Source organism: Pelophylax lessonae, assembly GCF_965119305.1.
Source record: "Pelophylax lessonae genome assembly, chromosome: 4".
Lineage (NCBI taxonomy): Eukaryota > Metazoa > Chordata > Amphibia > Anura > Ranidae > Pelophylax > Pelophylax lessonae.
In genome coordinates this window covers 486,345,644-486,371,129 of record NC_138771.1, presented here as the reverse complement: position 1 = coordinate 486,371,129, position 25,486 = coordinate 486,345,644, and the positions used below count along the sequence as shown (strand labels likewise).

Below are 25,486 nucleotides of genomic sequence, written 5' to 3'. Positions count from 1 at the left end.
CAGATTATAGATTGCAGTATGTGTGTAGATTGTGGGCCCCCAGGGTTTCCAGATTATAAATTACAGTATGTGTGTAGATTGCGGGCCCCCAGGACTTCCAGATTATAGATTGCAGTATATGTGTAGATTGTGGGCCCCCAGGGCTTCCAGATTATAAATTACAGTATGTGTGTAGATTGCGGGCCCCCAGGACTTCCAGATTATAGATTACAGTATGTGTGTAGATTGCAGGCCCCCAGGACTTCCAAATTATAGATTGCAATGTGTGTGTAGAATGCATGCTCCCAGGACTTCTAGATTATAGATTGCAGTATGTGTGTAGACTGTGGGCCCCCAGGACTTCCAGATTATAGATTGCAGTACGTGTGTAGATTGCGGGCCCCCAGGACTTCCAGATTATAGATTGCAGTATGTGTTTAAATTGCGGACCCCCAGGACTTCTAGAATATAGATTGCAGTATGTGTGTAGATTGTGGGCCCCCAGGACTTCCAGATTATAGATTGCAGTATGTGTGTAAATTGCGGACCCCCAGGACTTCCAGATTATAGATTGCAGTATGTGTGTAGATTGCGGGCCCCCAGGACTTCCAGATTATAGATTGCAGTATGTGTGTAGATTGTGGGCCCCCAGGACTTCCAGATTATAGATTGCAGTATGTGTGTAGATTGTGGGCCCCCAGGACTTCCAGATAGTAGATTGCAGTGTGTGTGTTGATTGGGGACCCCTATGGCTTTCAGATTATAGATTGCAGTATATGTGTAGATTGCGGGCCCCTAGGGCTTCCAGATTATATATTGCAGTATGTGTGTAGATTGCAGGCCCCCAGGACTTCCAAATTATAGATTGCAATGTGTGTGTAGAATGCATGCTCCCAGGACTTCTAGATTATAGATTGCAGGACGTGTGTAGATTGCGGGCCCCCGGGACTTCCAGATTATAGATTGCAGTATGTGTGTAAATTGCGGACCCCCAGAACTTCTAGAATATAGATTGCAGTATGTGTGTAGGTTGTGGGCCCCCAGGACTTCCAGATTATAGATTGCAGTATGTGTGTAAATTGCGGACCCCCAGGATTTACTGATTATAAATTGCAGTATGTGTGTAGATTGTGGGCCCCCAGGACTTCCAGATTATAGATTGCAGTATGTGTGTAGATTGTGGGCCCCCAGGACTTCCAGATATTAGATTGCAGTGTGTGTGTTGATTGGGGACCCCTATGGCTTTCAGATTATAGATTGCAGTATGTGTGTAGATTGCGGGCCCCCAGGGCTTCCAGATTATATATTGCAGTATGTGTGTAGATTGCGGGCCCCCAGGACTTCCAGATTATATATTGCAGTATGTGTGTAGATTGCAGGCCCCCAGGACTTCCAAATTATAGATTGCAATGTGTGTGTAGAATGCATGCTCCCAGGACTTCTAGATTATAGATTGCAGTATGTGTGTAGACTGCGGGCCCCCAGGACTTCCAGATTATAGATTGCAGTATGTGTGTAGACTGCGGGCCCCCAGGACTTCCAGATTATAGATTGCAGTATGTGTGTAGATTGTGGGCCCCCAGGACTTCCAGAGTATAGGTTGCAGTGTGTGTGTTGATTGGGGACCCCTATGGCTTTCAGATTATAGATTGCAGTATGTGTGTAGATTGCGGGCCCCCAGGGCTTCCAGATTATATATTGCAGTATGTGTGTAGATTGTGGGCCCCCAGGACTTCCAGATTATAGATTGCAGGGTGTGTGTTGATTGGGGACCCCAGGTTTTCTAGATTATAGATTGCAGTATGTGTGTAGATTGGGGACCCCCAGGACTTCTAGATTATAGATTGCAGTATGTGTGTAGATTGCGGCGGGCCCCCAGGACTTCCAGAATATAGATTGCAGTATGTGTGTAGATTGGGGACCCCCAGGACTTCTAGATTATAGATTACAGTATGTGTGTAGATTGCGGCGGGCCCCCAGGACTTCCAGATTATAGATTGCAGTATGTGTGTTAATATCTTTCCACCCTTATCTGTCTGTTTTCATCTTCCCCACTAATACTCAGCTCAGAATTTTTTGGGAGCTCTGACTGGTGAACAAATCTGAAGTTTAATTGACAGATCAGTCATGCAATCTTCCTTGTGCTCTTTATGTTACCCTCCAGGCCAATCCACTAACAGAATGTAGCTGACATGTTACACCACACCTTCTCTTTTACAATTGATTATGGTTAGTGTAAGATTGTGGCTGGGTACACACAGGCATTCTTGTCAGGCAGTCAATGTTCATCAGCGGACCACAGCATAGAAGCCTCTACTGCTAAAACCTGCGAAAGCGTCCTGCATTTTCTAATTCTTAACTGTTTTTAGACACTGCTGACAGTGGACAAATCCTTCTGTGAACTAAATGGACAATCCGGTAAATGATTATTAAAATCATTGTAAAGTCTCATTTTTTTTCTATTAAAATAACAAATATGTTATACTTTCCTGCTCTATGCAGTTGATTTTGCACAGAGCAACCCAGATCCTTCTCTTCTCGGGTCCCTCTTCGGCTCTCCTGGCCTCTCCCTCCTGTTGAGTGCTTGCTGTGGGGGCACCCGAGCCGAGTCACAACTCCCTGTATCCATTCAAACACAGAGCTGCTGTTCGGAACTGCCCCCCTCTCTCTCTCCTGATTGGCTCACTAAGTTTAATTGACAGCAGCAGGAGCCAATGGTGCTGCTGCTGTGTCTCAGCCAATCAGGAGAGTGGAAATTGCTAGATAGAGAGGGGGCTCAGGTAAGTATTAGGGGGCTGAGGGAGGCTGCTGCACACAGAAGGCGTTTTATCCTAATGCATAGAATGCATTAAGATAAAAAAAATCTTCTGACTTAACAACCCCTTTAACCACTTGCCGACCGCCGCACGACTATCTACGGCGGCGGTCAGCCCCTCACAGGCAAAGTGACGTAGGGCTACGTCACTAGCTTGTGAGGGTCAAGGGAGCGAGCGCGCGCCGCCGGAGGCGCGCTCCCGCTCCCGCGTGGTCACGGACCCCCCCGCGCATGTGACCGGCGGACCCGATGTCCGCCGGCCACTCTGCGATCGGCGGGGGAGAGGGAGAAAGTCAGGCAGCTTGTGTAAACAAGCTGCCTGTCATATCCCCTCTGTATGAGAGATGATCATATGGATCTACTATGTAGATCCGTTGATCACTCTGCATACAGCTGAAGCCACAGCCAATCACAGTTAGAATCACGCCCCTAGGGACACACACAGCCCCTCCCTCTCAAATAAAGTTAACCCCTTCACTACCAGTGTATTTTTACAGTAACAGTGCATATGTATAGCACTGATTACTGCAGTAATGTCACTGGTAACCCCAAAAGTGTCAAAAATGTCAGTCAAGGGTCCGATCTGTCCGCCGCAATGTCGCAGTACCGCAAAAAAAAGCGCAGATCGCCTTTATTACGCGTTAAAAAAAAAACAACAAAAATGACAAAAATCTTTCCCTTAGTTAGTAAACGCAATAACTTTTGCGCAAACCAATCAAAATACGCTTTTTGCAATTTTTTTTTACCAAACATAGGTAGCATAAAACAAATTGGCCGAAAATGTTAAAACATTTTGATTTTTACATTTTTTTTGGGGGGAATTTCATATAAAAAAAAGGGGAAAATATTGCTATTTTTGCAAAATTTACGCTCTTTTTTTGTTTATAGCGCGTGATCAAAAAATCGCACAGGTGATCAAATACCGCCAAAAGAAAGCTCTGTTTGTGGGAAAAAAAGGACGCCAAATTAGTTTAGGTACAGCGTCGCACGACCGCGCAATTGTCCGTTAAAGTCACGCAGTGCCGAATCGCAAAATACCCCCTGGTCAGGAAGGGGGTAAAATCTTCCGGGGCTTAAGTGGTTAAGTAAGATTTTTTCACGCAGGTTATTTAAAGTTTTAAATTCTCTGTGAGTCATAAATAATATATATATATATATATATATATATACACACACACACACACACACACACACACACACTATATTACCAAAAGTATTGGGACGCCTGCCCCTACACTCACATGAGCTTTAATGGCATCCCAGTCTTAGTCTGTAGGGTTCAATATTGAGTTGGCCATCCCTTTGGTGCTATAACAGCTTCAACTCTTCTGGAAGGCTGTCCACAAGGTTTAGGAGTGTGTCTATGGGAATGTTTACCCATTCTTCCAGAAGCGCATTTGTGAGGTCAAGCACTGATGTTGGAGGAGAATGCCTGGCTGGCAGCCTCTGCTCTAATTCATCCCAAAGGTATTCTTTTAGGTTGAGGTCAGAACTCTGTGCAGGCCAGTCAAGTTACTCCACCCCATACTCACTCATCCTTGTCTTTATGGACTTTGCTTTATGGACTTTGCTTTATGGACAGCATACTATGACATGGTATGCTGACGTCTTAAGAGTTCCCTTCACTGAGACTAAAGGGCCAAGCCCAACCCCTGAAATACAACCCAACATCATAATCCATCCTCCACCAAATGATTTGGACCAGTGCACAAAGCGAGGTCCATAAAGACATGGATGAGCGAGTTTGGGGTGGAGGAACTTGACTGACCTGCACAGTCCTGACTTCAACTCAATAGAACAACTTTGGGATGAATTAGAGCGCAGACTGTGAGCCAGGCCTTCTCTCCAACATTAGTTCTGACTTCACAAATGGTCAATCATTCCCATAGACACACTCCTAAACCTTGTGGACAGCCTTCCCAGAAGAGTTGAAGCTGTTATAGCTGCAAAGGGTGGGCCAACTCAATATTGAACCCTACAGACTAAAGCCCCGTACACACACGCAGATCGTCGTCATACAAACGTCGGCGGACGAAAGATCTGCCGATTGTATGCGTGTTAGTATGGTGCCTCCGACAGATGTCTGCACACAATCTGCGGACAAGAGTCTTTCTTGCAAACATGAAAATTTTTGTCTGCAGACACCAGAACGGACGATTGTTCGCCTGTCAGTACAGAAATCAGCCGACAGACCGCAGATTTGCAAGACTGGGCATGCTCAGAAAATAAAAAACACAGGGAAAGTTAACCATTACATGACATCACTTCTGCAGTCAGCTGAAGTCTGCGGACAAAATTCTTGTGCTGTCCTTGTGCTGTCTTTGCACTTTTCAACAGACACCGACATCCCGGGGAGAAAAGACGAACGTTTGTATGACGACGATCTGCGTGTGTGTATGGGGCTTTAGACTGGGATGTACGTGTAAAGGCAGACATCCCAATACTTTTGGTAATATAGTGTGTGTATGTGTGTATGTATATATATATATATATATATATATATATATATATATATATATTTACAGTATATAGCTTATACATTTTTAGTGGTGAAATCATACATATTATATATATATATATATATATATATATATATATTGTGAGGGATTAGCTCGGTGGTAGGCGTGGATGACCCCTTTGGGGGTGCGTTTTCACAGAGAGATAGCCGACAAGTGCTTGCAAACAAACAGTGTGGTTTATTAAATGGTGTTTTCTTCACCAGGCTGTATGCAGCAAAACATCCAAAATAAAATAAAACACAAAATAAATCCTTGCCTCTGTGGGCGGCTACCTTCTCACAGCTGGAACCTACCTAAGAAGTCTTTCCAACCTACTGTTGGGCCGACACTGCTGATCCTACAGCAGACACTCAAATGTCCATTTGTTTGCTTTTCACACAGCACAAACATTGTCCATTGAACATGTCCCTTTGTTTTCTTTCACACAGCACATGTTCATTTATAACAGGATCCTTTACTCTTCAGATTCTTCACATGGAACACAGTTCATTTAACAGGTCCCTTTACTCTTCACACTCTTCACATGGAACACTTCTCTTCACACTCTTCACATGGAACACTTTGTCTTCTCACCTTTGAGACGTCTTCACTCGTGGTTACCCTCCTTAGCTTCACATCGCTGTAGGGGGTCTTCTCCCATGCTCACCAGCTTGTCGGGAGGCACACATCCGACTGTCCCCCTCTCCCAGCCCACACGGCGACAGGCGGCAGCAGTCCTTCTCCCATGCCCACACGGCGTTGGGAGGCACACGTATGTCTGTCCTCCTCTTCCCAGCTCACACAGCGACAGGAGGCAGCAAACAACAGGAATTTCTCTGAACAAATTATAGAGCCTTAACTCCCTCATTCTGAACAGGTGAAGGCCTTTCAACTTCCTGCTGGCTAGCTCTGTAGCCAACACCCTAAATTAATTAATGGACTTCTCAATCAGGTGGAAATGTATCTCCTTCCTGTGACTACATTCCCAGATTTAGCTGACTTCCTGTCACATACCCCCCCCTCTTGTTTCAACCCTAGGGTTGGGACACATATTTCCAGGCACGCATGTGTCAGGCACTGCTGACTCACTGATAAGCCTCCTATTATCCTCAAGCTTCCGGATGAAACTGTTTTGTCATCTTCATTGACGGATTTCTCATAAATGCCACACAGTTTGTCTCTCATCTCATATACACATTCTTCAACTGCATTTTTGGCATCATTTTGCTCCTTCTCGTTTCTGTCATCTTCATTGACAGCTTTCTCATAAATGTCAGACAGCTTGTCCCTCATAACCGTCTGTCCAATCCACCATGGAGGACCGTGATCCATAGGCAACTCAATTGGGCTAGTCTTAATGTCTTCAACATTCTTAAGACGCCTCTCTCTGCAATCCATAAATGTTTTCCACAAAACTTTGAGAACCTTTGCTTCACTAAGCTTTGTTCCAAGTAGGGACTCTTGACATCCCTCTGTGACTTGAGTTGCCTCTCCATACATCTGTACACAATCATTGACTTTTTGTTGTAAAAGGGAATGATCTTCCTTCTTGAGCTTTGCTTGCTCTAAGATGCTGTGCAGAGGATTTTCCAATTGAGACAACAGGCTGTCACACATTTCTTCAAAGTGACCCCTGTTCCTTTTCCCAGAGATATCAATATCATTCACCAAACATTTCATATTCATAGGCAGATCTGAAGCATTTGCACTCATCAACTTCTTAAACTTTTCGCCCTCCTGAGCGAGTCGCAGTAAAGGCCTACTATTTGATTTGATATTCAGTTTATATTTCTTGCCAAACTCTTCACAGAAGAAGCCAACCAGAACATCATCAACTTTCCTTCCACCAACATAGGGGTCAAAGGCAACAACACAGTTGAACCCAGCGATCTGGGTGGTATCCATTATAGACCTCCTCTCTGCATCAGTGAAGAAGCATGGAACTGCAACACATTCTTTTACAGGTTTCTTCAATGCACTTTCTGCTGAACTATTTGACCGCTCAAGGTCACCTAGTTCTTTTTCTCTATCTGAATTCCACATGGAATGCATCTCAAGATCACGATCAAACTTCTGCCACCCGTCTTTCACCAGTTCCATTTTGGAAACACTCCCTGAAAGGCACTTATTCATTTGCTTCACGTTTTCACCAACAGCCTTAGTTTTCTCCACTAGGTTTTCAGCCTGAACTGAGAAATCACCACATTTCTTACTCAGCTCCTTTGTTTGCTGAAGTTCTAATGATACATTTTCCAATGCTTGAAGTTTTTGAAGGAACGGTTTATTCCAAAGGGGTGATTCAAGCCACATGTCGTCACATTTCTGAGGCTCACTCAGGACAGACCCCAAAACACTGATCCTTTTAAAAACTGCATCAGGCACACTATCCCCTCTTTGGGACAGATCCTCTGTTGCCTGGAATTCCTCTTCCAGTTCCTGCAACGGAATCTTCATCTCTTCTAGTTGCTGTTCTAAGGCTCGCTTAGACTTTTCTAGCTCCTGAACGCTTTTCACAACATCATCCTTGGAGCTGACCAATTCTTCCATTTCTGTACGCAGCTGTTTAACACTTTCTAGTTCAGCCTTACACTCTAGAGCTTCCTCCAAAGAGCGAGCCAAGAACAGGGCTTTGCTCTCGTTATCACGCACCTCCGTTTCTGCACGTGCGCGTTCTTCTGCATATTTTGCAGACACAGTCTTCTCTTCACCAAGCATCTGAACAAACTTCTTTTTCACATCTTCAACACACTGTAATGAACCAACGCTTTCTTCCATGCGTTTTTTCATATCCGCTATCTGAGCTTGCAATGTTGCGACTTGCTCTGATAGGTTTTTCTTTGCTTCCGCCTCCTCTTTTAATTGTTCCAGGAAGCCATTTTTCTCATCTTCCATTTGTTTGAGCTTTGTGCTAAAACTCAGCCTTTGACACCTCTCTTCCTGTAAGAGTTCCTGCGTGTCTTGCAGCTGCGATTCCAAGATAGAAAAATCTTCCGCAATTTCTCTAGATTTTCTGTCTGCTTGAGAAAGCTGATTTGTAACATTGTCCAACTCAACCTGCAGTCGGTTTGCCTTCTCTGACAGCTTAGCACACAATCGGTCACCTTCTGACACCTTGACTTGCGATTCCAGAAGCTGTGCCTCTACTTTTTCCCTCTTATGTTCACAATCTCCTTTTCCCTGCATAAGAGCCTTCACCTCATTGGCTAGCATCTGGGAATAAGAATGTAATTCTGCCACACAGGCTTCTTTCTCCTTTAACTGCTGCTGGACACGTTGGGCTTCCCCTTTCCAACTTTCACAGTCCGCACGCCATTCATTTACCACATTGCTCAAAGTAGTGAGCTCATACACAGTACTCAGTAATTTAGCCTCTCTTTCACTTTTCTCGTTGTCGCTGAGAGACAATGTCGTTTTCAGAGCGACATTCTGTTCCTGCGACTCCTGCAGGTCTATTTTTGTAGCTCCCAAAGACTGAAGACTTTTTTCCAGCTGATTACGCAACTCCAACATATCAGCCATACTTTGCTTCTGCAAAGTCTGAATTTCACTTTCCTTTTCCATGAGGATGGTATCTTTCTCCATTATAGTCTCTCTGCGTTTTTGCAACTCGACCAAAAGAAGAGCAGTGGATTCTTCCCACTGTAACACATGAGACTTGAGTAGTTCATTCATTTCCTGCAAGTTTCTATGCTCCATTTTAAGCAATTCCAAGGCTTGTTCCTTTTCTTCCATTTTCCGTTGCAAGGCATCCAACTTAGCCCTGCACACATACTCGGTTTCCTCCATACCGATGGCCTCCATTGGCTGCTGGCGTCTCTGTTTCCAGCCTGCCATGCTCTCTTGATGAGCCTTTTGTTGAGCTGCAAAGCTCTGCTGAAAATCCGCATTTGCCTGCTGTTGAGCTGCATTTGCTTGCTGTTGAGCTGCATTTGATATAATCAGATGTTTCAACATCTCCTCCATTTTGAGTTTACTTTTCATCTGAGCACACTGCGTCTCCATAGCAGTTTCATCAGTGTTGCTAGGGACAACATCCTTCCTCTTTAGTAGACTCTCTTTAGGCATGGATGGGGCTGGTTCAGACGGCAACATCCCCTCCATCCATAGAATCCGGTCTCTCATTTCATCTATCTTTGCATTTTTCAGGCGTTTGGACCGCCCCATCTTCAATAACTCCACAAACAAATTTTTCACAGTCCAGCAAACAATTTTCAGACCACTGTCTCTTCACCACATGTAGTTTTTCTCTCTCTTGCAGGATCTCTTTTCCTGCGCACACAGTTTGTGCAGTCACTTGCACCAGACACAACAAAGTTCATCAAAAAATTTTGAGACCCCTGTCTCTTTAAAACACTTTTTTTTTTTTTTTTTTTCTGTCAGGATCTTCTCTCCTGCACACATAGATTGTGCAATCTCATGCACCAGACAAAGTTCATCAAACATATGCACTCCATTGCAGGGATCTCTGCTTATGCCCACTGCATACCTCCACCATATGTGAGGGATTAGCTCGGTGGTAGGCGTGGATGACCCCTTTGGGGGTGCGTTTTCACAGAGAGATAGCCGACAAGTGCTTGCAAACAAACAGTGTGGTTTATTAAATGGTGTTTTCTTCACCAGGCTGTATGCAGCAAAACATCCAAAATAAAATAAAACACAAAATAAATCCTTGCCTCTGTGGGCGGCTACCTTCTCACAGCTGGAACCTACCTAAGAAGTCTTTCCAACCTACTGTTGGGCCGACACTGCTGATCCTACAGCAGACACTCAAATGTCCATTTGTTTGCTTTTCACACAGCACAAACATTGTCCATTGAACATGTCCCTTTGTTTTCTTTCACACAGCACATGTTCATTTATAACAGGATCCTTTACTCTTCAGATTCTTCACATGGAACACAGTTCATTTAACAGGTCCCTTTACTCTTCACACTCTTCACATGGAACACTTCTCTTCACACTCTTCACATGGAACACTTTGTCTTCTCACCTTTGAGACGTCTTCACTCGTGGTTACCCTCCTTAGCTTCACATCGCTGTAGGGGGTCTTCTCCCATGCTCACCAGCTTGTCGGGAGGCACACATCCGACTGTCCCCCTCTCCCAGCCCACACGGCGACAGGCGGCAGCAGTCCTTCTCCCATGCCCACACGGCGTTGGGAGGCACACGTATGTCTGTCCTCCTCTTCCCAGCTCACACAGCGACAGGAGGCAGCAAACAACAGGAATTTCTCTGAACAAATTATAGAGCCTTAACTCCCTCATTCTGAACAGGTGAAGGCCTTTCAACTTCCTGCTGGCTAGCTCTGTAGCCAACACCCTAAATTAATTAATGGACTTCTCAATCAGGTGGAAATGTATCTCCTTCCTGTGACTACATTCCCAGATTTAGCTGACTTCCTGTCACAATATATATATATATATATATATATATATATATATATATACTGTATGTAGCACCCTCCTAGGTAGGTGCTAGGAAAGCCATAAGGGAGGCCTTGTCTGCTTATCAGGGGGGACTGATTGTATAGCTAAGCTGTCATGTGTTTCCAGGTGTGCCTGTTGAGCTTGGGGAGTCTCCCCACTGTGTCCAATGAGGGCTCTTATTGGACAGTGGAGGAAACCTAGCCAATAGTACACCAGGGCTTGTATCTATCCCAGAGGGCAGAATCTGCCGCAGTGAATCCTGGGACGGGATATAAGTCTGAGGGGAGCACATGACAGGGTGTCTTTGGCGGGAAGCAGAGTCCCAGGAGGAGGGTGACGGCTGTCTCTCCTCCTGTCAGCGTGAGGAAGGTGTCCTTGGCGGTCGGCCTAGAAGACAGAAGGTTGAGCTGAGCTGCAGAGAGAGAGATCCAGTGTGCTGAGGACCGAGTGGAGCTGTTGGGGCAGAAGTTTCCAGGAATGAAGGCCCCTTGAACCTCCTTTAGGGAAAGGGAGCCTTGACTGCTGGAAGCATGGCATCACTGTGGGTGTGAACCTAAAAGAGAAGTTAAGTAGCTCCCTTGGGATTGGCTACAAAGACCTGAGGTGACTGGGTGGAGCCTGAACTCCAGGAAAAGGCTACGCTGGGGCACATCTAACTGCTCTGAGGAGATTCAGCTGTTACAAGAGTTGCCCACTCCCCGCCCGTTGTGATGTTTTGTCACAGCTTTATTGGCGGTTTTGACCTTGCCAGCAATTGATGTTGCTTTATGGGGTCAGTCTAATGTCTGTCTGGCACTGATGGTAAGGACAGGCCTCTTAGACTGTGTAAGTTTATGTTTTATGGGTGCTCACGGTAGAACTGTGACTGGCATTGTTGGGTGCTCACAGTATAACCGTGACTGGCACTGTTTGGTACATTTGGAAAGTTGTTACTTTTGCAAAGTTCAATAAAGCTGTGGCCTTGCCCTATTTCCAACTTAATCAGCTTCTGTGTCTTTTTGGGGGGCAAGGTATTGGCAGTGGCGTACCAATGGGGGGGGGCGGGGGGGCGGCCCGCCCCGGGTGCCACGCTCTGGGGGGTGTCAGCCGGTGTCCTGCCCGGTGTGTTCAGACAGATCCCGCAGTGTGAAGGCAGCTGCAGTGGCAGCTCCTTCAGTCCGTGCTGCTAGCGGGGGGGCGGAGCCGCGGCGGGAATACGGGGGCGGAGCCTCGGCTGCAATAAGGGGGCGGAGCCGCGGCGGGAATAAGGAGGCGGAGCCTTGGTGGGAAGAAGGGGCGGAGCCTCGGCGGGAAGACGGTGAGTGCCCATTGCCCAGGTGTGTGTGCTGGATAGGAGGGGGATGGGGCTGCTGCATATAGAGGAATTCATCTTTCTCTATTCTTCCTGCAGCTGCCTGCTGAATAACTGATTCTCCTCCTCTCCCTCCTGCAGGAAGAATAGGGAAAGATCAATTCATCTATATGCAGCTGCCCCATCCCCCTCCTATACAACTTCTTTTGCTGGCCCCCCTCCAGTGCTCCTAATCTCCCCTCCTCGGTGCTCTTAGCCCCCCCCCAGTGCACTAGACCCCCCCTGTTCTTTAGCCCCCCCCCATGCTCTTCAGCTCCCCACAGTGCTTTCTCCCGCCCCCCAAGTGCTCCCTGTCCCCCCCAGAGCTCTCCACCCCCCTGGTTTTCCCTGCCCGGCCCCCAAGTGCTCCCTGTCCCCCCCCAGTGCTCTCCACCCCCCTGATTTTCCCTGCCCACCCCCCCCCTGATTTTCCCTGCCTACCCCCCCCCCAAGTTCTCCCTGTCCCCCCCAGTGCTCTCCAACCTCCTGATTTTCCCTGCCCACCCCCCCAAGTGCTCCCTGTCCCCCCCCTCCCAGTGCTCTCCACCCCCCTGGTTTTCCCTGCTCGCCCCCCAAGTGCTCCCTGTCCCCCCCAGTGCTCTCCACCCCCTGCACCTTCCAACCCCCCTACAATGCTTTCCAAACCCCCTCTTAATTCTCTCCAGCCCCCCCCCCCACCGTGGCCCTTCAGCTCCTCCAGTGCTCTCTGCTTCGTCTGTGCTCTCTGGCCCCCCTAGTGCTCTTCTATCTTCTATCATGTCCTCGGTTTCTGAGCATCTCTTGTATCATGTCTGTAGTCTCTGACCATCTACTGTATCATGTCTGCAGTCTCTGACCATCTCCTGTATCATGTCCTCAGTCTCTGACCATCTACTGTATCATGTCCTCAGTCTCTGACCATCTACTGTATCATGTCCTCAGTCTCTGACCATCTACTGTATCATGTCCTCAGTCTCTGACCATCTCCTGTATCATGTCCTCAGTCTCTGACCATCTACTGTATCATGTACTCAGTCTCTGACCATCTACTGTATCATGTCTGCAGTCTCTGACCATCTCCTGTATCATGTCCTCAGTCTCTGACCATCTACTGTATCATGTCCTCAGTCTCTGACCATCTACTGTATCATGTCTGCAGTCTCTGACCATCTCCTGTATCATGTCCTCAGTCTCTGACCATCTACTGTATCATGTCTGCAGTCTCTGACCATCTCTTGTATCATGTCCTCAGTCTCTGACCATCTACTGTATCATGTCCTCAGTCTCTGACCATCTCCTGTATCATGTCCTCAGTCTCTGACCATCTACTGTATCATGTCCTCAGTCTCTGACCATCTCTTGTATCATGTCTGCAGTCTCTGACCGTCTCCTGTATCATGTCCTCAGTCTCTGACCATCTCTTGTATCATGTCTTCAGTCTCTGACCATCTCCTGTATCATGCCCTTAGTCTCTGACCATCTCCTGTATCATGTCTGCAGTCTCTGATCATCTCCTGTATCATGTCTTCAGTCTCTGACCATCTCCTGTATCATGTCTGCAGTCTCTGACCATCTCCTGTATCATGTCTGCAGTCTCTGACCATTTCCTGTATCATGTCTGCAGTCTCTGAGCATCTCCTGTATCATGCCCTTAGTCTCTGACCATCTCCTGTATCATGTCTGCAGTCTCTGAATATCTCCTTTAGCAAGTCTCCAATCTCTTACTCAAACTTAAACACATTGGTAATAATATTAGCTATCTATTTATGCTGAAGGTAGGGCTGTGCAGGGGAGGCAGAAAGTGCAAAAGGGGGAACTGTGATTAGAGAGACGGAGGGCAGACTGCAAGGGGCACTGTGATGGGGGGGGCTGTGAAATTTGTGCAAAAAATATTCTTGAACACATTACAATTTTTTTGTGGGTGTTTTTACATTTTAAAGTTGGGGGGGGGGGGTGCCAGATATAGGATCCGCCCCGGGTGCCAAATGCTCTAGGTACGCCACTGGGTATTGGTTTATTAGCTGCTCATAAATGAGCCTATGCTTCTCAGCAGTCAAGCAGTGTCGTGAGTACTGAAAACTGCCCCGGGGTCTGCCTATGATAGGTGACCACTCTAGAAGGTCAGAGTGATCCAGGAGCCAACCAGTAGAGAGGGCTTAGAAAGGGGGTGCCAGAGTCTAAGCCCTGAAGAGAAGTGTCTGTAAAGAGGGTGCCGGTGTGGGCCCTGAAGTGTTAAACGTTGCAGCAGATGTACAAGTAGCTACCTCAAAGGAAAGTGTTAAGGGAGCTTCTACAAGGACTTTGTGCCACAGGAAAGTTACAGGAGTCAGTGCTAACAGACCGCAAGTCACCTTTCATTAGCGCCAACCGGCATTCAGCCAGCGTCAAGTCAGCGTCAGCAGGCATTTCTTCAGCTGTCCCCCTAATATTGTGCATAGTTGAGCCAGAAGAGTATCCCACTCAGGGGCGGACTAACCATTTGGGGATTAGGGCACTGCCCGAGGGCCCAGGGTCAGTATGGGGCCCCATGAGAGGCTACACACTACAGAAAGAAGCCAGGACCTTCCATGCAGGCTATGCTGTGGTAGATATTTAAATGCCCACTCTATGTGGCTGAGCTGCAATTTGTAGATGGGGCTTTGTTTGGCTTGAGTGTGGACACAGGGGGCCCCATGATCTCTGATTGCCCGGGGGCCCCATGAGTTGTCAGTCCACCCCTGATCCCACTCATCCCTTCTCCCATCCAAGTTCTCAATAAACCAAAAAAAAACAAAGATACTGGACTGATTCTTGTCTCAGTGCTCACACTTGGAGAATATGTCTAATTGTGCTGCTGTTGCTAGCGGTAACCCTGACGGACCCATATCCAGCAAAACGGCTGGGAATCCTGCTACATGTATATAAAATACCATTAGCCCTTCATCTCTATTTTAATCATTTTGGTTGGATCACTAATAATTATTGCTATTTTAATTAGTTTGAACTAGAAACAATGTTAGGTGCATCCACCATTAGCTATGTGACATGTTAATGGTTAATGGCCTTTTGGCTCTCATTAGGTTACCAGTTGTTACAATGTTTGTCCATGGCTGAGGGATTGTCACAATATTCATGTTTCAGTTTATGTGCAGAACATTTCTGGCAGCCCTGAATGAAATGAACTTTCTGTTCTGTGATAAGATGAGCGATATTTTTTTGTTTTTTTAGTACTGGATTGCCACATTACAAATGGCTGATTCCAGCAATTAAAGCGACAAACACAGGGGATGGGGGGTCTTTTAGAGCGGGCACAGGACAGATCGCCCTCTGGGGGAGAAGGGGGTGGGGGGGCCTGACACTTTTATAACAGATAATATATTTTTTTATTGATACACATTGTCCTTGAGTGCAGCTCTAATAGATTTTTCTTTGTTGCAGGGATGGGGGGGACTTTTAGCTTTAACTCCTTCCTGTTTGGCATCTCTACACTCCTCACTGTCTGGAGACATTTTTGTTATTGTACTTAAAGAGGAAGTAAACTCTTCCTTTTTTTTTTTTCCCTGCAAAGTAAATGCATAATGTGCTAGTATGCATCTCATACTAGCACATTATATGACACTTACCTGCAACGAAGTCCACGATGTCCCCACTGCCGACCATATCTATCTTCTCCCGTCTTCTTTCAGGGTCTGCAGACTCCAGCTGTATTACTGGCCGGAGCCGCGTGCCGTCACTCCTGCGCATGCGCACGGGAGCCGCCGGCCACGGCACAGGGCTCTGAAGAAACGGCATGGGCTATCCCAAAGGTGTTCTATTAGGTTGAGGTCTGGACTCTGGAAGAATGGTAAAACATTCCCTTAAACACACTCCTAAACCTTGTGGACAGCCTTCCCAGAAGAGTTGAAGATGTTATAGCTGCAAAGGGTGGGCCAACCCAATAGTGAACCCTACGGACCAAGACTGGGATGCCATTAAAGTTCATGTGCGTGTAAAGGCAGGCGTCCCAATACTTTTGGTAATATAGTGTATATCTCATTTTAATTATTGTATAAATTAGGAACATAGGGATATGCGTAGTATATGAACACTAAGAAAAACAATCTTCAACTTTAGAAGGGGCTTCTTTCTGGGATGACAGCCATACAGACTAATTTGATGCAGTGTGCGGTGTATGGTCTGAGCACTGACAGGCTGACCCCCCACCCCTTTAACCTCTGCAGCAATGCTGGCAGCACTCATATGTCTATTTCTCAAAGACAACCTCTGGATATGACTCTGAGCACATGCACTCAACTTCTTTGCTTGACCATGGCGAGGTATGTTCAGAGTTGAACCTGGGCTGTTAAACCTCTGTATGGCCTTGGCCACCATGCTGCAGCTCAGTTTCCAGGTTCGTGGCACTCTTCTTATAGCCTAGGCCATCTTATGTTGAACAGCTTCAACTCTTCTGGGAAGGCTATCCATAAGGGTTTAGGAGTGTGTCTCTGGGAAAGTTTGACAATTCATTTGGGAGGTCAGGTACTGATGTTGGGCAAGAAGGCCTGGGTCGCAGTCAGTGCTTGAATTCATCCCAAAGGTGTTCCTATCGGGTTGAGGTCAGGACTCTGTGCAGGACAGTCAAGTTCCTCCACCCCAAACTCGCTCATCCATGTCTTTATGGACCTTGCTTTGTGCACTGGCCCAAATCATTTGGTGGAGGAGGGACTATGGTGTGGGGTTGTTTTTCAGGGGTTGGATTTGGCCCCTGAGTTGTAGTGAAGGGAACTCTTAAGGGGTCACCATACTAACACATTTTGGACAATTTCATGCTCCCAACTTTGAGGAAACAGTTTGGGGGTGGCTCCTTCCTGTTCCAACATGATTGCACAGACTAAGACTGGGATGCCATTAAAGTCCAGGTACGTAAAGGCAGGTGTCCCAATACTTTTGACAATATAGTGTATATCTTCAGGGGCTCTGTCCTTCCAGCAAATAGTAGCACCAAAGGGGCAATTTTTGCTGCTTTTAAAGCATTAGTGGGTACTATTTGCATACTACAAACATCCCTTTGTTCCTTTTTTACCTCAAATTACTCTAATTGCTTTCTTTGTCAGTGACCAGGAAAAGTGAGCAGTTCAGGATTTGTAACTTTACAGGTTGCATGCCTGTTCTGCCCCAGTGACTTAGAAAGTATCAAACCCAGAAGCAGCCAAGGAACCTAGCATTTTCGGGAGACCTCCAATGGCAGTCTATGAATTTCTTCTATGGGCTTTCTTAACCACTTAAGCCCCGGAGGATTTGGCTACTCAAAGACCAGGCCCTATTTTGCGATTCTGCACTGCGTGACTTTAACGGACAATTGCGCGGTCGTGCAACGCTGTACCCAAATGAAATTGATGTCCTTTTTTTCCCAAAACAGAGCTTTCTTTTGGTGGTATTTGATCACCTGTGCGATTTTTATTTTTTGCGCTATAAACAAAAAAAGAGCGACAATTTTGAAAAAAAATCACAATATTTTCCACATTTTTTTTATATGAAATTCTCAAAAAAAAATTTTAAGCCGATTTGTTTTTTGCTACATATTTTTGGTAAGAAAAATTGGCAATAAGCGTTTTTGGATTGGTTTGCGCAAAAGTTATTGTGTTTACTAACTATGGGAAAGATTAATGTCATTTTTATTGTTTTTTTTTTTAACTAGTAATGACGGCGATCTGCGATTTTTTTTTTTTTTTGCGGGACTGCGACATTGCGGCGGACAGATCGGACCCCTGACTGACATTTTTGACACTTTTGGGAGTACCAGGGACATTACTACAGTAATCAGTGCTATAAATATGCACTGTTAACTGTAAAAATGACACTGGCAGGGAAGGGGTTAACTTTATTGGTGATCAGTGGGTTAAATGTATCCCTAGGGGTGTGATTCTAACTGTGGGGGGGGGGGGGCATGGCTTGTGATGTAACCACAGAGACATACGATCCTACATAGCTGGATCGTATAGTCTCTGCACTTACATCAGGGAGAATGACAAGCGGCTTTGTTTACATCAGCCGCCTGCCCTTCTCCCTCTCCAGCGGGAGATCGCGAGTGACCAGCAGACATCGGAGCCGCCGGTCACACGCACAGGGATCACTGCGAACGAGCGGAGGCGGGAGCGTGCCTCCGACGGCGCGCGCTCGCCCTCTACAGGCTCCTGGAAACCAAAACCAAACTCCAGACAAATATATTTTTATAGTGTTGGCCAGAAGGGAGAGCAGTTACAATTCATATTGGGTTTTTGTTTCTGCTTATTGGGGAGATCCCCCCCCCCCCTCACTTTTTTCCCTGTGACACCAGGACATGAATAGAGCAAATGGTTGAAAAAAAAAAAAAAGGGGAGCAGCCTTTCCCCCCAATTTTTAATCACTGCCTGCAATCTTTGTTCAGGTGTCATGCAGGGTCACCTACTTTCTGGACTGAGATGCCAGCTCAAAGATCTCTGAGTCATTCAACGTGTGGTGCCATTTGTCTGTATTTATTATGTTTACAAATGCCTGACCCAGATCAGCCCTTGCTGCAGCCTCTCATCCCGTAACTTTTCACAAAGTTACAATATTGCAGTCTGATCACTGGGGGAGAGGAGACTGAAGAAATGCTCCCACCTGCCTGCAGCAGACTAATGACATCATCTCGGCCTAGGCAAAGTCACTGGACTAGAGCTTTTTAATAATAAAAGGTGGAGCTTTTCTGAAAAATGATGCTGTTCATGTATATTGTGACGTATCAGAAATGTATTCATGCAAACTTGTAAAGTTGAAGACCGGTCCACTTTAAAACTAGAAGTGAAGGATGCAACCATTTTATAGTAGGCCATATGTCAAAAAAGTGTCTTGGAATGGTGACATCGGAATCCCCACCAAAGATGTCCGTTGGTGGTGCACAAAGCAAGGTCCATAAAGACATGGATGAGTGAGTTTGGGGTGGAGGAACTTGACTGGCCTGCACAGATTCCAGACCTCAACCTGATAGAACACCTTTGAGATGAATTATAGCAGAGACTGCCAGCCAGGCCGTCTCCTCCAACATCAGTGCCTGACCTCACAAATGTGCTTCTGGAAGAATGGTCAAACATTCCCATAAACACACTCCTAAACAGAGTTGTATAAAGTACTCAAAACCCATACTTGAGTAAAAGTACAAGTGCTCGATCAAAAAGTGACTTGAGTAGAAGTGGAAGTGCGCGATCAAAAAGTGACTTGAGTAGAAGTACTAAAGTATTCAACATTTTTTGTACTTAAGTATTGCAAGTAGTTTTTTTAAAAATTTTGCTACTCAAGTACTGAAAGTAAAAGTACAAGTACTGTGTTATGTAGTTATTAAAGAAAGAAGTCAAAAGTTTGAACATCATATTGTTTTTTATTATTTCAAATGCAGCTTTTATTTATACATACAGTAGCATTTATTTTCGTATGTGCTGATAATACATGTTTGGAGCTTCATGAAACCTGCCATCTACTGTTCTGGCAGTGGTAATTTTTATAATTGTAACGAGTAACTATGCAGCACAAAATAAAAATATCGGAGTAGAAGTATTGGAATCATTGAAAAAATGTAGTGAAGTAAAAGTGGAAGTAGGAGAAAAAAATTATACTCTAGGAAAGTACAGATACCGCCTTTCGGTACTTAAGTACAGTAGTGAAGTAGTTCTACTTAGTTACTATACATCTCTGCTCCTAAACCTTATGGACAGCCTTCCCAGAAGAGTTGAAGCTGTTATAGCAGCAAAGAGTGAGCCAACTCAATACTGAACCCTACAGACTAAAGGCCCATACACACGATAAGAAAATCTGTAGGGAAAATTCGTCCGACGACCGATCTGCCGATTTTCGGATTGTTAGTATGGTGCTTTCGACAGCCAACTCCGACTTTTCGGCTGACAAAATCCTGATGTGCAGGCTATAAAATTTTTGTTGTCCGTAATACAACGTCCGATTTTCATCTCATTAGTACTGATTTCTTAAAATCTTAAGAGCAAGACTAGGCATGCTCAGAGACGAAAGAACACATACAAATCAATCCAACACATGACGTCACTTCTGAAGTAGAATTCTGTCGTACGGGAAAATTCGTATGAAAATAACCTCTTCACTTTCCACATCAGACTAGCATGCCACAAAAAAAGGTACGACAGATCGTTCGATACTCTGATCGTGTGTACGGGGCTTAAGACTGGGATGCCATTAAAGCTCATGTGAGTGTAGAGGCAGGCATCCCAATACTTTTGGTAATATAGAGTGTGTGTGTATATATATATATATATATATATATAATTTTTTTGTTTATATATCAGAAATATGTTAAAAAAAGTTCGGTCCACTTTAAAACTAGTAGTGAAGAAGGCAACCATTTTACAGTAGCCCATATGTCAAAAAAGTGACAGGTGGCTCCCCCAGACTTTCTGCGGGGATATTATAGGAAATTCTCAGTAACTCACCACATTATTACCACTTAGATTTCACTGAGGACAACAAACTGAGTAATGCGGTTTGTTCTTCTGAGTTTGTCCACTTGATTTAAAACAGTTACAGATTTGGAGTAATCTCGGTCTGGCGTTGTTCGGTTCTATTTGAGCTTTTCATCGTCTGCCACTTCCTAAACGGTAATAATTGGTGGAAGACATGTCAGCTGTGGATTACTGGCAGGAACGCTATGTTTACACTTCTGTTAATTGTTCAGACTGTTAACTCGTAGAACTTGTCTCTGGCGATCAGCCGGACCATCAGCTTCAGCAAACATGCTTTTTAGTTATGAATCATAGGAAAACTCTATTTTGTTTCATTTTTGTAATTTATACACACTATTTTGCAATTTATACTTTTTGAATCCTATAACAATTGTGTCAATCTACGATGTACAATTTTCTATCATTTAAAATAATTTTCCTGCAATCTTGTGAACATGATCACTCAGAATGATATAAAACGAGGATCAATGCGCTACCTGAGGAGTTCAATTTCAAGCCGACAAAATAATATATATGTGAAAATAATATATACTACAAAATGTATAGCAAAAAAGCTGCCAATCTAAATCGGTGTCCCCACCGTGAATTGTAAAATGTATGGTGAAGTATGATCGGCGCTAATTCCAAGTGATTAAATAAAAAAACGAATCATCTGTGAATCGCTGTGGACAATTGTATATCTCCAAATATTATATAATTATTCTTCAAAAATAGATGAACAAATTGTTGTTATGTGTGGTGAAAAGTGATCCACACTATTTAAAAGTGATCTAGTTGTAGAAACTAATCAAAAAAATCCTGTGTGTTATCAAATCCCCAAAATCGATAAGCAAAATTGTACTGTGTATGGTGTAGATGATCGGTGCTATTCCAAGATGATCTAATGGTAAAAATCTGTGGATCACTGTGAACAAGATGTAAAGCTCCAGATGTGAATAGATAGACGAAATCAATAAAGCAATAAACCGTGAAATGAATATATAATGAATATCGAATGTCCAAAAAAATTGTATAAAACAAGTCCCAAAAAAATCAACAATACAATCAATGGAGTGGATGAAACTGCTGGAATAAGACTATGTGAACAAAAACTAAACAAAGTCCCAAAATGCACAATCCTAAAAACGTGGATCCTATTGCTGTGAATGAATCTTCAATCAAATGTGTAAATCAATCAATCGTGGAGTATGCCGTTTAACAATCTAGATACCGATCCAATCTTAAACAAAAAGGTGTGTAGTGGCCGCTTACCTCTAGCACACACTACATGCACATGTGTGTAATCTCAAAATGAAGATTCTTTGCTCCCTAGCAGGCTTCCGACTACGATCCTCTCCGGCAGACCTGTGATGACAGATGACCGCAAACACGCTGATCTCCCGTGTGGTTTGGATCCTCCGGTGTGTGATACGATCATTCAAAGCAGTTCAGCCTCATGGGGGTATAAAATGAAACGCTCATGGTGCAGTAACTTCAATACCAGTTTAATTGAAAAAAAAGGATGCACTTACATGAGAATAAAATCAAGCAAACAAACAGAACGCTGAAAGCGATACAATGTAGATCTTCCGGTTCCGGCCGTGAACACGGAAGTGATGTCACCCGGCTCCTCCCGACGTGTTGCGTCACTACGCACGTGACTTTATCAAGGGATGTCTATTGATAAAGTCACGTGCGTAGTGACGCAATGCGTCGGGAGGAGCCGGGTGACATCACTTCCGTGTTCACGGCCGGAACCGGAAGATCTACATTGTATCGCTTTCAGCGTTCTGTTTGTTTGCTTGATTTTATTCTGATGTAAATGCATCCTTTTTTCAATTAAACTGGTATTGAAGTTACTGCACCATGAGCGTTTCATTTTATACCCCCATGAGGCTGAACTGCTTTGAATGATCGTATCACACACACCGGAGGATCCAAACCACACGGGAGATCAGCGTGTTTGCGGTCATCTGTCATCACAGGTCTGCCGGAGAGGATCGTAGTCGGAAGCCTGCTAGGGAGCAAAGAATCTTCATTTTGAGATTACACACATGTGCATGTAGTGTGTGCTAGAGGTAAGCGGCCACTACACACCTTTTCGTTTAAGATTGGATCGGTATCTAGATTGTTAAACGGCATACTCCACGATTGATTGATTTACACATTTGATTGAAGATTCATTCACAGCAATAGGATCCACGTTTTTAGGATTGTGCATTTTGGGACTTTGTTTAGTTTTTGTTCACATAGTCTTATTCCAGCAGTTTCATCCACTCCATTGATTGTATTGTTGATTTTTTTGGGACTTGTTTTATACAATTTTTTTGGACATTCAATATTCATTATATATTCATTTCACGGTTTATTGCTTTATTGATTTTGTCTATCTATTCACATCTGGAGCTTTACATCTTGTTCACAGTGATCCACAGATTTTTACCATTAGATCATCTTGGAATAGCGCCGATCATCTACACCATACACAGTACAATTTTGCTTATCGATTTTGGGGATTTGATAACACACAGGATTTTTTTGATTAGTTTCTACAACTAGATCACTTTTAAATAGTGCGGATCACTTTTCACCACACATAACAACAATTTGTTCATCTATTTTTGAAGAATAATTATATAATATTTGGAGATCACTCAGAATCCTTGTCCCCTTGCTCCTGTGTTTGGTCCACCACCTTTCCCAGATTTCTGAACATAACCTACCCTCGTATTATAGGCAGCCTACTGTGTGGTATGTGGCATCCCCAGAAGTGACTTTAGATTTTCTGCCCTAGAAATTGGGTATCCAAATGCAAAAGGGGCCCTGCAGAGGGCAATAGTGGGCTGTTTAGGGAACTCATGCAGTTGGTGCTTCTGTCCAGTCTGGTTACATTCTGCATGTTTTTCAGGGAGACATGAGCCTGTTCTTCTGTGGAAACGACACAAATACCTCGTACAATGTGAATAGAGGGGTCCTGAACAATATCTGCTTCCTGGATGCTTTGAACCTTGTCCCCCATGTCTTCCTGCTCTTCATCACCTTTCCCATCCTCTTCATTGGTGAGTCAAACTTTTTCCCATATGCAGCCATGTCTATTATATCTGTATATGATAAATCTTCATTGGTTGGTTTAGGTCTCATGCATCCTCATCTAGAACAGCCTTTCTCAACCTTTTCAATACAGAGGAACCCTTGACATACATTTCTGATCTCAGGGAACCCCTGCTAAAAATTCAAAATCTACAACTCATGACACATTAGTGTGACAGTCAGTGGGAAGAATGCTCCTTACACTTGTCATCATTGGGAAGAATTAACCCCTTACAGAGAGCTAAAAGGAGCAATGGTGCCATTGGAAACTTATCTGAGAGGCAGAAATTGCCCATCGCTCAAGGAACCCCTATCAACCTCAGGAGGAACCCTAGGGTTCCACGGAAGCCTGGTTGAGAAACCCTGTTCTAGAAACATTAGGGGAGCTAATTTATTCATTAGTTATTTATAAAATTCTCATGCATTGGGTGAAGTATGTATGCCGGTAGTGGTCAGCTGTTAAAGGTAGGAGGTCCGTATAGAGTAGTATGAGCTTAGTAAAGAGAAGTGTAGCGTAGATCAGAATAAGCTCAAGTGTAGGTTAGGGTGACCAGACATCCCCTTTTCCCAGGGACAGTCCCCGGATTGAGAACACTGTCCCCGGGCCAAGTCTGTCCCCTAAATCAGGGCCAGATTAATGTAGACAGGGCATCCCATGCTGGCTGAGAAACAGCCTGGTGGCTCAGATGCAGATGCCCTCTGCTGGACGATCTCACTGCCCCTCCTGCTGCTGTTCAGTGGAGGAGAGGCAGAGCCAAACGTTGACTGTGTAAAGGGCTAAGACCGGGAAGGGAGCAAAGGGGGGGGGGGGGTCTGTTTTATCACAGGTGAGTGGGGGAGCAAGGGTAGAGCTGATGCAGCTGCATGGAGAGATAGAGAGTTTAGCTGTTGTGGGATAAGGGCTAAGAGGTGGTTGCAGAGATAATCTGTGAGAGAAGGGTGCAGAGGTGAGCTATGGATGTGGGGGCAGAAGTGCATAGTAAACCTCTGAACCCTGTACTCTATGCCTGACACGCTCCTGCATATTATGTAGTCCTGTGCCCAGTGCTCTGTGTATTATGTAGTCCAATGCCCAGCGCTCTGTGTATTATGCAGTCCTGTGCCCAGTGCTTTGTGTATTATGCAGTCCTGTGCCCAGCACAATGTGTATTATGCAGTCCTGTGCCCAGCGCTCTGTGTATTATGCTGTCCTGTGCCCAGTGCGCTGTGTATTATGCTGTCCTGTGCCCAGTGCGCTGTGTATTATGCAGTCCTGTGCCCAGCACTCTGTGTATTATGTAGTCCTGTGCCCAGTGCTCTGTGTATTATGCAGTCCTGTGCCCAGTGCTCTGTGTATAATGTAGTCCTGTACCCAGTGCTCTGTGTATTATGTTGTCCTGTGCCCAGCGCTCTGTGTATTATGCAGTCCTGTGCCCAGTGCTCTGTGTATAATGTAGTCTTGTGCCCAGTGCTCTGTGTATTATGTTGTCCTGTACCCAGCGCTCTGTGTATTATGTTGTCCTGTACCCAGCGCTCTGTGTATTATGTAGTCCTGTGCCCAGCGCTCTGTGTATTATGCAGTGCCCAGTGCTCTATGTATTATGCAGTTCTGTGCCATTTGCCAATAAAAAAAGACATGGATGAGTGAGTTTGGTGTGGAGTAACTTGACTGGCCTACACAGATTCTAGACCTGTGCCCAGTGCTCTGTGTATTATGTAGTCCTGTGCCCAGTGCTCTGTGTATTATGTAGTCCAATGCCCAGCGCTCTGTGTATTATGCAGTCCTATGCCCAGTGCTCTTTGTATTATGCAGTCCTGTGCCCAGCACTCTGTGTATTATGCAGTCCTGTGCCCAGTGCTCTGTGTATAATGTAGTCCTGTACCCAGTGCTCTGTGTATTATGTTGTCCTGTGCCCAGCGCTCTGTGTATTATGCAGTCCTGTGCCCAG

General features: G+C 45.0%; 1 protein-coding gene across 1 annotated transcript in view; it reads left to right on the top strand.

Moving 5' to 3' along the window:
* The window catches only part of ABCC9 (ATP binding cassette subfamily C member 9), a 210,267-nt gene that overhangs the window by 4,892 nt on the left and 179,889 nt on the right, over positions 1–25,486 (top strand). Inside the window, exon 2 of the mRNA XM_082254775.1 lies at positions 23,377–23,527. Within this exon, the coding sequence (XP_082110901.1) occupies positions 23,383–23,527 (145 nt within the window). The 5' untranslated portion in view covers positions 23,377–23,382. The remainder of the gene's footprint in view (positions 1–23,376; positions 23,528–25,486) is intronic.